Consider the following 12,442-nt stretch of genomic DNA (forward strand, 5'->3'; position numbering starts at 1 on the left):
TCCTCACTTCTTATACTAAGTAGGATTGTTGCTATCTTGTCCCCTCTCTGGCAAACATGGGAGAAGGTGAATTTGAATTATGGAAATGAGTGAGATGTTACAAATAGAAAAAAGGAAAGTTAACTGTAGAGAAGGATAATAAACGTGATACTAAATCGCCAGTTCATAAGAAGTTAGATGGGGTATGTTAGGCAAGTTTCTGTTGAAGTATTTTCATATGTATATCGTATTCCTTCTGTTTGCAAGGATATCTGAGAATCTGTTTACCATTTGCTGGAACTTAGTGTTACCTCAGCATTTCCTTCCTTGGCTAAGTGTGTGTGCTACCCTAGTACTTCTGTGTACAGCTTTTACTCTTTCCAGCACTCTTTCTGCTCTGTTTACTAAAAAAATCCTTTAAACTCATCTTGTAGTGTTTTTTGATTTGTGTAGGGGGCCTGTGAGGCTGACCTACCACTTAGTTCTTCTATTTCACTACGGTAATATTGCTCAGGGGTGGTAGCTTTACCTTTATTTTATCACATCTTATTCTGTGATGATGCCATTTGAAGGGAGATAATAAAAGCAACAAAATTGCTTCAGTTTTTGAAAATTCTGTCTTAGCTGCAACCTCTTAAATTTGCATTTGTATTATTCAGGATAGTACTGTTGGCACTCTGTGAATCATTTAGATTTTAAATTACTTCAACTTATAAAACTAACAAGATTTTAGGTACAACTTGGATTCTTTTGTTATGCAATACAGTAGATTACAGAAAATTCTATGGGAATTAGTTTGAAATAAACTGGAACTGACTTGGGGTTTGCTATCCACTTCTTAAAACAGCTCTGATGGACACTGCCAGCATGGTAACTGCTAATGGTGGAAGCCGGTGAACTCACTTCTTTTTTCCAAGTACCATTAATCAAACTTGTTTCTGAACACCATGTGACTGTTTTTTGCTTTGAAGGCATAGATGCTACACAGGCAACTCAGTTTACTGGCAGTAGGTATTTCAGTATTTAATATTGTCTTATGTAATAAAACCTAATAGAGGCAAAATATAATTTTTGTTAGTTACTCTATTGTTTTAGTTCCTTGCTGTGAAATACAGCACTTGATAAATAATACTTAGGAATTGTTTGAGGATTTTGGGCCTACTTTCTTATACAGAACTTGTTAAATGTTTGAACAGTTCTCTCCTGTGTCTGTAGCACTTCCTTTTCTGCTACAACTTTCTATGACACATTCTTGTATTTATTTATTCTTTGGAAGAGATAAATTTGCAGATTTCCTCCGTTCATCTTATATTTGACATAGTAAACTTGAAGTAATATGAACAGGGCTAGTAAAAAAAAAAAAATTGTGACAATTTCTGGACAGTAACAACAACAAAACAACCCCCCCCCCCACCAAACAAAGAAACAAACAAAAACCCCAAACACCCCCCTCCCCCCCCCCGCCCCCCCCCCCCCAACCAACCAACCAAAACAAACCAGCCAAACCCAAACTGTTCCTGTGATGGTGGCTGCACCCTGTAAAGGCATGCTTTTTGATTCCAGAGGGTGATGAGTCAATTTCTTCAGGACTTTTTGCTAGGGTTGGCCTCCTGCCTGTCCTTTTTGAAATGTCTTGGTTCATCTGAATATCTATGTGGCATTAGGACTAGTCCACTTGGTAGGTAGGTAGGGGGGAACACATGTATAGCACTGATACTGCTGCCATGGCGCATCATCCCGTGGCCTTTGGTTTTCTGACCAACTCCCAGGAGAGTTAGATGCTTCTATTGATGAAGGCAGCTGTTTTGGAGATTTCTGGAAGGCAGCCACATGCTTGCATGGTAGAGTGAGATGGCCTCTTCAGTAAGTCGTATGTTGGACGCTGGAATAGCTTGTGACTTGTTTCTGAGGTCCATGCAGTTAAGAGTTATAGAGCAGTTCAGAGAAGCATTCAGAAGAACTGACATCCTATAACTAATTTAAGAGCTCTTGTACACTGAACTGTGGCCAGATTTAAGACCTCTAATTTGTATGATAGAGGCTTGATGTCCCCTGTTGATCTTCTGCTTAGTTACTAAGAATAATTCAGTTTATTTTCCTGGATTGGGTAATCTATGTCAGTGTTTTGGGGGGTGGGAGGGGAGGGCAGGAAGAGATGGTCAGCTGTTTTTAATACTGGTGTTTTTCCCCATGGTCAGGGCTTTCTAATTATACCCTAGATAAAATATCAAATTTCAAAGTCCTTCACACAAGGAAGGTTCTCTGTTTTCAGTGACACTAGATACACATGCATCCCGTAAAACCAAAATGCATATGCTTGATTAGAGTTGAGGAACTGTATTAGCTGGTTGCTCTGCTATTGTTTGATAATACCTTATGGGGAGCTGCGACGAAATTGTCACATAGAAGTGTATGTTGGAGATGGGGCTTCTTACAGCACTAGTTTCACTTGGCAGCTAAAGATGATGTTGAGGGTTACAATGAACCTTCTTTGTGTCTTGTGTGCTTTCTGTTGCCCAGCAGTCAGTCATAATGATTTTAAGTAGCTGAATGGTGGTGAGAAATGACTTCAGAGATTTTCTTCTAGTTACGATAAACCTGGTTGGCAATAGTGGTTTAAGAAGCATAGCACAGGAAAATGTAAATGAGTAGGAGGCGTTCATTAACTTTATGTTAGAGGGTTGTTTTCTTCTACCTCTTTAAGAAAGTGTCTGTTATGCTCTCTCCCTGTGATTAGGTTTTTATTAAGACCAAGATTGATATTTGTTGCAATTTTTTTTATGCCAGATACACAGTAATGCAATTGTTCAGAACTGTAACACAGGATAGGAAGAAAGCCATATGAAATGAACTTTTTTTTATACTTTATTCATTCAGTCTGCTGCTATTATGTAGTAGAAATCTTGTAGTGTGTGTTAAACAAGGTTTTTTTTTTTTATTCTCTTTATTTGTGTGGTTTGGAAAGTATTGGATCCCGTATTAAAATATCATGCCTATTAGAAAAGTGCTCTAGGGAGCTTTGTGGTGGGCCCTAAAAAAAGCTAATAGGGTAATCAAAAAGCAAAATTTAACGTATAATCTTGATGCTGTTTGAAGGAAAACCAGTGGCAACTGCTATATATGTTTATATATTTTTTTTTTCCCTGTCTTGCCTCTAAGTTTTCATTAATGAGCGCAGTCTTAAGCATTGAAAGACTCTGGAGGCACACCAACCATGTTTAAGAGTGTTTGTAATCTTCAAATAAATTCTAGCTCAATTAAGGGAAAACTGAGTAATGCTGAGAAGAGAGCACTTCTTATTCTGAACCCTTTGCTTACCCCTGACTGTATGGAAGGGAAGAATCTGCTGCTTAGATAAAATAGTTTTTTTGGCAGGATTTGGCCAGATGGAGTTTATTTCCGTGACTACAGAAAAAGTAATGTCTTTTAAGTTCCATGGTGCTTTCTGGATTCTCCTCCATTTTCAATGACATTTCAGAATTTCATGTTTTTTGTGTTTTGAGATGTTTCAAAATGAGGCTGCTCTTCTTCCAGCTGAGCCTGCAGTCAAGGCAGACTGAAGCAATATGCTCCAAGAAGAAGTGTGAATTTTCTCATATGTTTCAGTAAGCATTAATTAGAAGACTAATTAGGACAAGTTGAAGCCAAAATTGCTGTGTTTGAGACAAATTTATCAGAGACATCCATCAGCTTAATTGGATGTATGTGGTATTCCAAGTTTAAATCTGCTTGAAGAGTTTAGAACCAGAAGTGAGGAAAAGAAGTTTAAATCTAACTCAGCTTAAACTTAGAGTAGAACAAGGAAAAAATGAAAATCTGCCACATATGAATAACTGTGCTCTAATAAAAGCAGGTAAAGGAGACTGTATACTTTTAATTGTTATTGGTTTTAATTCTAGTTTGAAGACTGCATGTAGGTAACATTAAGTCAGTATTTCAAACTGAAAATGCTATATTAAAAACCATAATATTTTTTTTGTTATGGAAATGTGTCTTTTACAGATACATGAATACAGGTAGGGTTTCTTCTCTTACCTTTTTCTTGCAGATGTGACATTTCTATTCATAGAAATCTGCATAGCCTGAAACATAGGTCCCCACACTTAGTTCCTTTTGATTATTTTCTTTGGATATAAAAACCCCTGTGTCTGCTTCCTTCACAGGACTGACTTTGTGCTGTTTCAGATGCAGCTTCTGAGTAAAGTACAGTACAAAGGTTAGTTTGCTTGGGTGTTACAAAGGCAGCAGCCTTTAGCTGAGGAGTACCTGTACAAGAAGAGGTGCATTTTTCTACTGGGTGTTTTTTTCCCTGCTCTGTCTAGGAGAGTAGGAGGAGAGCAAGAGTCCCCCTGCTCTTCTGCTGCATGCTCCTAGAAAGCAGGACTCTTAACTGTGCTTTCCGTCTCATAGTGTGTATGTTTGAGACTCCAGCTCCGTCATGTCATATACCTCTTTCACCTTCTTGTCACTGCTTTGATGTCCTTAGTAAGAGATGATTGAGTACCTTTATTTCTATTGCAGAGCAGGGCTGGAAGCTGGCGGCCCCTGCTATACAGTAGCAAGGTGTACCTGATAGGTAGTGGCTATCTGTGCAAGTGTCTACTGTGCCACCAGAGAAGATGGGAAAACAGAGCTGACAGAAGCTGATACTGTACCTGGCACAGGCAGATTGGTTACATGCGGTGGGCATATCACGTTTTTGGGAACTTGTAGCGTTGCATAGCACTGTCTCATGCTACAGTAGCTGTGGGCACAAATGTCTTTGGTCAGAAGACCATGATTCCTTCCACTTGAAATTAGTTGTGTGGCCTTCTGTCTTCCTCTTTAACATGCCACCTCTTGTGCAATATCAAGACAGAAAAAACAGCCAAGAAAAATGTTTCGTTCTGCAATATAGAATTTTCAGGAAGAAGTATAGGGAGGACGAAGGTCTTTCATCTTGCATATAAAACAAAAAAGATACCTCACATCTATTAGCAACATGATCCATATCTTAACAGGCTGGTGGTATTCTACTCTCAATTCCACTTTTTCTAGTGTGAGCATCCTGTGTGTATTTTATTCATAGGATGCTGATGATGGCCATAACTCTTAATCTGTTGGTCCATTTTAACCAGATGTGACAGTTTTGTCAAGTCTTAAAAGATATCTATGTTCTGTAACTGTTGTGAAAGTAGGTGGCTGGGCAGAGGCAAAAGACAACATGGTGTAAGCTTACACTTTTGAAACAGGAGGGTACACAGTGGGACAGTGGCTAATTAGGAGGCAGGAAGGCTTTAGCATGAATTTTTGCCTTCTTAGGAGCCCAGGCTCCTTCAGGAGTTGGAAGACAAGTATGTAATAAACAGATATCAATCAAGGAACTGTTTATTTTGTGGACTATAATGCATTTTTCTCATGAGGAGTGTGGCTGTAGGGCTATATTTTGTGTTGTGCTGCAAGTACAAAGAGTGAGGAAGTCAGGTCCCAAATAGGGAGGAGTATTTAAGTTGGGAGTTAAGGATATTTTTATTTGGATGTGTAGAAAAAAAAGTGCTGCTATTTTTAGAAGTTGTTGCACCATTAGAAGCTGTCTTTCTTGTCTGTGGCATATATTGAGTCAAAGATATCTTTTGAAGGTGTGTCCGATCAATAACATGTTCTGGCTTTCACCAAGTCACATTGATCTAGTGTAGCCATCAAACTGGGTATGCCAGTTGTACTTCTAGAGCAGTTTTTCTTTTTTTTTCTTGTTCCACTATGAACTCTTGTACCAGCAGAAAAATCCCAAAGAAATATGTTCCCTCTACTTGAGGATGAGATAAATAAGAAGTGTATCTGTCTTGCTTTTGGCAACAAGGACCCCAAAAGAATCTTTTAATTAGAGCAATTTCATTTTGTCTATCTGCCATGAATCTAATGAGCAGTATGAGCTTGCTAAGATGCAGGCATGTGACTGGTGGGAGCTGATCCTCTAATGAGAGGATTAGGTGTTTATTTCTGGTTGTCCACAACCTGTAATGCTAAGCACATGTCGCTGGGCGTGAGTGCTCTCAGCCAGACCCTAGTAACCTCTCCTTTACCTCTCTCATCTTTGCTTTTCCATCCCCTCCTAAGTATTGCCTCACCGACTTCTCTGTTCTTGATATTTCAGTTTGGAATAGATTTCAGAAGCTATGCTACACACACAGTTTCTGTGTGGTATTGTGTTTGGGTCTGTAAATAACATAAAACCTAAATGGAACATGACATTTTTCAAAATCTTGTTTTTTAGCAAATCGCCTGGGGATGTGTTCTGGTTAAACTCCAGCTGGCAACTAAGCACCACACAGCTGCCCACACTCTCCCTCTCGCCTTGCTGGAATGAGGGAGAGAACTGGAAGTGTAAAAAGTGAGAAAACTCCTGGGTTGACAGATAAAAACAGTTTAATAATTGGAAAAAAAAAATGTAAGGAAAAGGAAAGTAACAGAGAATTAAACCCAAGAAAGGCAAGTGGTGCAAATGGAGACAGTAGCTCTCCGCCAGCTGACCAGTGCCCAGCCAGTCCCTATTCAGCGGTCCCCTGCCAACCTTCCGCCTAGCTTTATTGCTGAGCATGATGTCATATGGTGTGGAGTATCCCTTTTGGTCAGTTGGGGTCAGCTGTCCTGGCAGTGTCCCTTCCAAACTTTTTGTGCACCCCCAGCCTACTCACTGGTGGGGTGATGTGGGAAGCAGAAAAAGGCCTCGATGCTGTCTAAGCACTGCTCAGCAGTAACAGAAGACATCCCTGGATTATCAACACTGTTTTCAGCACAAATGCAAAACATAGCCCTGTACTAGCTACAGTGAAAAAAATGAGCTCTACCCCAGCCAAAACAGGAAGCGTAGTTTGAAATCAGTGAGATCCAAAAGGGATGAGTAGCTCCGCCTAAGAGGTTGTAATTAAACTGGCTTATCTCCAGCACTGCCATTTTACGAAGTGCATTTAGTGAACTGTTTTGCCTTTAAAAAATGAGAAGAGGGGTGATGGAAAAGGAACCAGTCCTGGGGCTCCTGAATTGTGATATCTCTGTGGTTTGTGATATAGAAGCTACTTAATATGACGTGGCGTGGGAGAGAAATCTAGCCAGCCACCTTAAAGCTGTGGAATGATCGCTGCCTTCTGCTTGCAGCCTGAGAACTGTATCTGGAGATGCTGTCGCTACTACTTAGTACAGTTCTCTTTTTCTTGTAAATGTGGCACCTGAGCAAAATAAAATTGAGTATCTCCTGCTTTAATAGGTTTCCATTCTCATAATCTTGAATGGGTTTAGATGTGAATTGTTTTGTTAAGAAACTAGTTTCCTTCTATTTTTGCATTTCATCTTGAATTTGATGTTTTGTCCTCTGGGGACTGATGATAAGAGTTCTGTATTGTACTTATATGTGATAAATCTCTCTTCCCAGATCATTCAACTTCAAGTGGTACATCATCGTTTAAGCCTAGCCGATCACTGGTTTCTATTCCCACTGCCCATGTGATGCCGTCTAATGCCAGCACTTCACTTTCCAAACACAGGGAAGCTTTCAAGTCTGATGGCTCAAAATGGAACACAAGCTTTGTACGGTCAGGAGGAGGCAGAAATCAGGGTGCCCTGGACAACTCTCTTGACATGAAGGATGCAAGACCTGTAAGAAAATGGTCCTCCTTGTCTAAACTCAGCTCACCAAATACCTTTAGCCAAGATGGTAGCAGTCATTCCGTAGACTCCAGGACTAGTACGGACAAAGCTGTGTCACCACAACTAAGGACAAATGGGCCAAGTTGTCTGCATGATAGCATGGAGTTGCTAAAAATTGAGGACAAAGAAATGGGGAAAAAACTATCTTCTCTACGGGACTGCAAATACAAATTTGAAACGTGCAGCAAAGACGACTTTGTTTCAGATTCCTCACATAGGAGACATGCCTTAGACTTGACCTACAGTGCCTTACCTGAAAGCAAACCTACAGCTGCCAGTTGTGAAGCTTTTGGACAGAGATATGCAAATCTGGGACAACAGGCTGTGAGTGGAGCTCCCATACAGCCAGCAGTGAGAACTCAAATGTGGCTTAAAGAACAGTTACGTGCAAATCCGCAGGACTGCAGGACTGCTGAGGAGCCCTACAGCGTTGCTGCATGGCATGTGCAGCAGCTTGAAGATTTTAGAACAGGAGGTGAACAGCCTGTACAGGTAAGGCTGAAGCTTGGTGTTTGCTGCCATCATGTGGCATCATGTGTTACACCTGAGGCATCAGGCAGCCTTGAATAAAACAGGAAAGGGAACCGGTCCTCTTGACCAGGTGGTGTTTTTAAACTTTGATTAGGGATGCTGCTGCTTGTTTCTCAATATTACCTGAGCGACAAACAGTTTTGCTTTGTTTTTTTTTATGGCGTCTGCTTATAGTTTCCTCTGATTCATTGTGCCGTGGCTGGATGAGACTAGCATCTCTTCTTCTGAAGACGCAGTGAGACGTTCGTCAAATAACATTTGCAGTAGTTCTGAAGAGAGTTGTTGGTCACAGCATAGTGGGGGAACTTTGAATATATTTTGATCTGAATGGGTTTACAAAGAGTCTGCATTTATGCATTCAGCAAAATGAGAATGAGTTTTGCATACTGCAAGGATGAGTGTTTAATATTTCCATGCCTAGCACTTATCAAACTGAATTTAGTTTTTATTCCTGCTTATTTTTTAACTAATGAGAACCAACTTATAGTAGTCAATGAATCTGGTTTATTTAAATAACATAATATGTAGTTTTAATGTGTCATTCTGCAAGTGTTTTCATATACAGAACATCAAGCATGTAGTTTTAAGAGACAGATAACCCTTTCGGACATGATGATTCATAATATTTTTTTCCAGCTCTTCCCCTAATGGGAAGAGATAGCTTGTGAAGGAAGGCAGTGTTTTAAATCTAGACGTCCAGGGTTACCTGTGTAGGTAAACTTGGCTTGCCAAAAAATGCCAAACAGATCACAATATTTAAGTTTTCCCCTACCTTGAAAGGCGTCTTAAGGTTAGGCTAGGCTATTACCTGAGCAGAGATAATTGTACGTGAAAATTACCCATTTTCTCCAGCCTGAAGATATATTTTAGCACAACTCATTTTAAGTTACTTAATTTTTATTTTTCCTTCCATTGTATATTGAAGGAAAGACTGAAAAGTTTAGATGTTCTCAAGATCCTAGTTTTGCTATTAATGGTGATCTGGATTTTTTAACTTAAAAAAATTTAAGCCAATTAATATGGCCAAAGTAACAGTAACCCTTAAGGGTGTCTTTAAGAACCTGATGTTGTTCCAGGTAGCCACCCTTTACTATCCTTATTACTACAGAAACCTTCATCTTTCTCTAAGTGCTCTGAAGATTTTTGAATTCGAGAAATTACCCAGGTAGAGAGCAGGGACTGATAGGGTCCTCTTGGAGTCAAAGTGACAGCAACTGGCTTGCTACTGAGGCTGGGTTGGGGGCACTGCCAGCAGGGCTTTTGGCAGCCGGCAGTTACTAGTGGTGTCAAGGAGCACATGAGGGGTTTGGGAAGCGACAGCAAGGAAATGTGGAGATGCTCACTCCATCCATTCATTCATGTCTTCCCAAACACCTGAGATGTGTAGCTGGCTGCAGCTGTCAGCAGTGCTGTCTCTGAGGTTTGTGTGCAGGTTACTGTGCCTGGTGGTTCTTTTCTTGGATACAAATATATATTGAGAGCAAGCTTTATTCTTCTTCATTTAGGTGTATGTCTCTTCATCTTTTACATACCTTTCACAACACTTTGTTTAGGTTGGGTGTTTTAGAAACTCTCAGTTTAGGTCAAAACAACTCCCAGCTTTTTGCACACCTCACAGATGCTTTCTGACTCGGATTGTGATGAAATACAGTGTCTCCTTTTTGTACGAAGATTAAGTTTCACGTTTGAAACAGATTAAACCTTACATGCGTTATGTGGTTATCCAAACGCTTCCGTTCCTGCCGGCAGGGATGCGAGCTGTGTTTTGAGGAGAGCCAACAGGCGGAGCACGGGCATTGTTTATCTTTTTGGCTGAAATCGTGAAATGGTGCTGCACCTTCTCAGGCTTTTGAGGTTGTAAGATTATAGGATAAAGTTTTGCCTAAAACTTTGTTTTCTTGCTCTTGTTATCAATACTGATACAGATGTAAAAATATATATGTTACAGGATCCATGTAGCCCCTGGCTTGGGAAGCTGTGATTCATTCCGTCATCTGTGTGGTCAGTCCTGGCAAACAGGGGAAGTCCTTGAAGCTGTGGCCTTTGCTCTGCTTGCCCTGGGGGGCCGCAGGGAGCCTGACAGTAACTGGGGGCACAAAGGGGTGTGGAGGAGGTGCCTGGTAACCTTACCAAGCACTTCCATTGGTATGATTCGGAGTTGTGCTGATGGACCTTGAAATGTGATCTCTTACATTGCCACAAGTAAGAAGATGTGATTGTGAAATAGGACCTGGAGAAAGAGAAAGTTAAAGCACATGCAGGTGCAGTGAGCCTTCGGGCTCTTACTTCGGGCTCTGCTGGCCCTGCCTGCCAGCCCTATCTTTTTGCCAGAGGTTACAGTTGTAAGGAGGAGGGATGCCAGAAGAGGTGAAGAAAGGAGAATGATTCTTCCTGTCTTGACACTTGTTTCTTCAAGAAACCTCAGCAAACTTGTGCTATGGGTTTTGAGGGTTTTTTTCCCCCAAAGATCACCATCTATGCACCTGGGAACTGATACACTATTATTTCTGAGAAACCAAGAAAACTACAATCCTGAGTGGAATATATATACATAGGAAAGAAAGAGAGCAGAATGCATAAGATTTTGCTAGAAGAAGTTGATTTATAAAAGTGGAAAATGCCACACCTTTATAGAAACTTTTAAAACTTTTCTTTTCCTCTTAGTGGGGATTATTTTTACCTTTTTGCTTTTAATATGTATGTATGCTGATGGGAATGCAGTGGTTTTTACAGGACTGAAAAATGTACAGTTTGTCATCACTTCACTTGAAAGCTACCATTGCCATGAACAGAAAACAAAATGAACTTTGCTTCTAACTGACAATCTAGGTTGGCTTTGTGTACCTTTAAGGTAGGCTGGTAGGAGGAGACACTATAGAGGGCAGCCATCACGAATGAAGTATGAATAAACTCTGACAATTTTCTGAGTTGATTTTGAGGACTGATGGTTCAGGAATAGCTGTTGGACTTAATACAGTCTACAGATAAATTCTTATGCCCTGATGTAGACTGATATAGACAGCTTACCCCCACAAAAATCTGAATTAAGAGTTTATTTTTATAAAATCAGATAAGCTTTGAATTTAAGTTTACTGTAAAAGAGAGTGTATTGCAGCCCTTAAAAACTGTTCTGAGGTTAATTACTCTTGAAATTAAGATTCTCTGCTTTCTTAATAGTCTGAATTTGACTGAACTCGGCATCTACGTGTTGTTCTTTTGTTACACTTTGCTTCCTGAATTAAAAATCCTATAACTGTAAACTGTAGTTTTTAAAACGAAATATTTATGGTACGTTGTAAGGGAAGCTCAGAGTAGAAAACCTACAGCTAAGTTGAGATTCTCTTTCAGGACATGGTCAGATTTGCAACTGCAGAAAAGATACTGTGGATCAACAGAACACCTCTTCAGAGAAGGTGCAGAGAAGGTTTAGCAGTGGGTGTGATGTTTGTACGTTATGGAAATAAATCTCCAAGGTGGATCCGGTCGATGATTATTGTGTAATATCATGGAGTTGTATATGACAATTCTCTTCTCTAGCTAATGTGTACTGTTTAACACGTATGCTTTTTGAAGACAAACAGTCTATGCATTTCCAGTGAACAGATTTTTAACAGTGCTTCAATGAAAATAATCTCCATGCAGAATTTATATTGCACCATCACTTAATTGTTTCCAATGTACAGCTGATCTTTCAGCAGACATTATCATTGTAATAGTCTTTATTATTTTTTTTTCTTTTTTTCTTTTTAAAACCCTTAAAGTAAGGAAGTCTGCGATCAGGTCTGTGTGAAGGGGAAAAGTGCTTACAATACACAGCAGCAGTTTCTGCTTGCTGAACTGGGAGGCCATACAAATCTGGCCATACAAGTCTGCAATAAAAGGCTATGTTTTCATGTAAAGGCATTTCTTAAAGCCTGATCCTATTATCTGAATGCATCTAGGTACATACTGTGTGCTAGTCTAGAGATCAGGTTTAAAATGAAAGCATGCCTTTAAAATTGTGGGTGGTGGAATAAGAAGGAAGGTTTCAGAAGATCACATATCTGCTTATTAGCTGTGTACAATGTTGTAAGCATCACAGGATGAATCTCTGTTTTTTCCAGTGTATGTGACACCTGCATGATTTCATCATGAACTTGTATCAGAATATAGCAGAGATAATAGATGGGCACCGCTGAAGTGCATCTTTTTCCTTTAATGTATCTGGTTTACTGTTCTTTGTCTTCTGTTTTTTTAAATGAGGAAAACT

General features: G+C 39.9%; 1 protein-coding gene across 5 annotated transcripts in view; it reads left to right on the forward strand.

Moving 5' to 3' along the window:
• The window catches only part of CEP85L (centrosomal protein 85 like), a 152,738-nt gene that overhangs the window by 74,138 nt on the left and 66,158 nt on the right, over positions 1-12,442 (forward strand). For all 5 annotated transcript variants that reach the window (XM_056342606.1, XM_056342604.1, XM_056342607.1 and 2 more), the window contains one exon: positions 7,388-8,154. In XM_056342606.1, coding sequence (XP_056198581.1) covers positions 7,388-8,154 — 767 coding nt within the window. The remainder of the gene's footprint in view (positions 1-7,387; positions 8,155-12,442) is intronic.

This window comes from Falco biarmicus, chromosome 6 (genome assembly GCF_023638135.1).
Source record: "Falco biarmicus isolate bFalBia1 chromosome 6, bFalBia1.pri, whole genome shotgun sequence".
In the NCBI taxonomy this organism is placed as follows: Eukaryota; Metazoa; Chordata; class Aves; order Falconiformes; family Falconidae; genus Falco; species Falco biarmicus.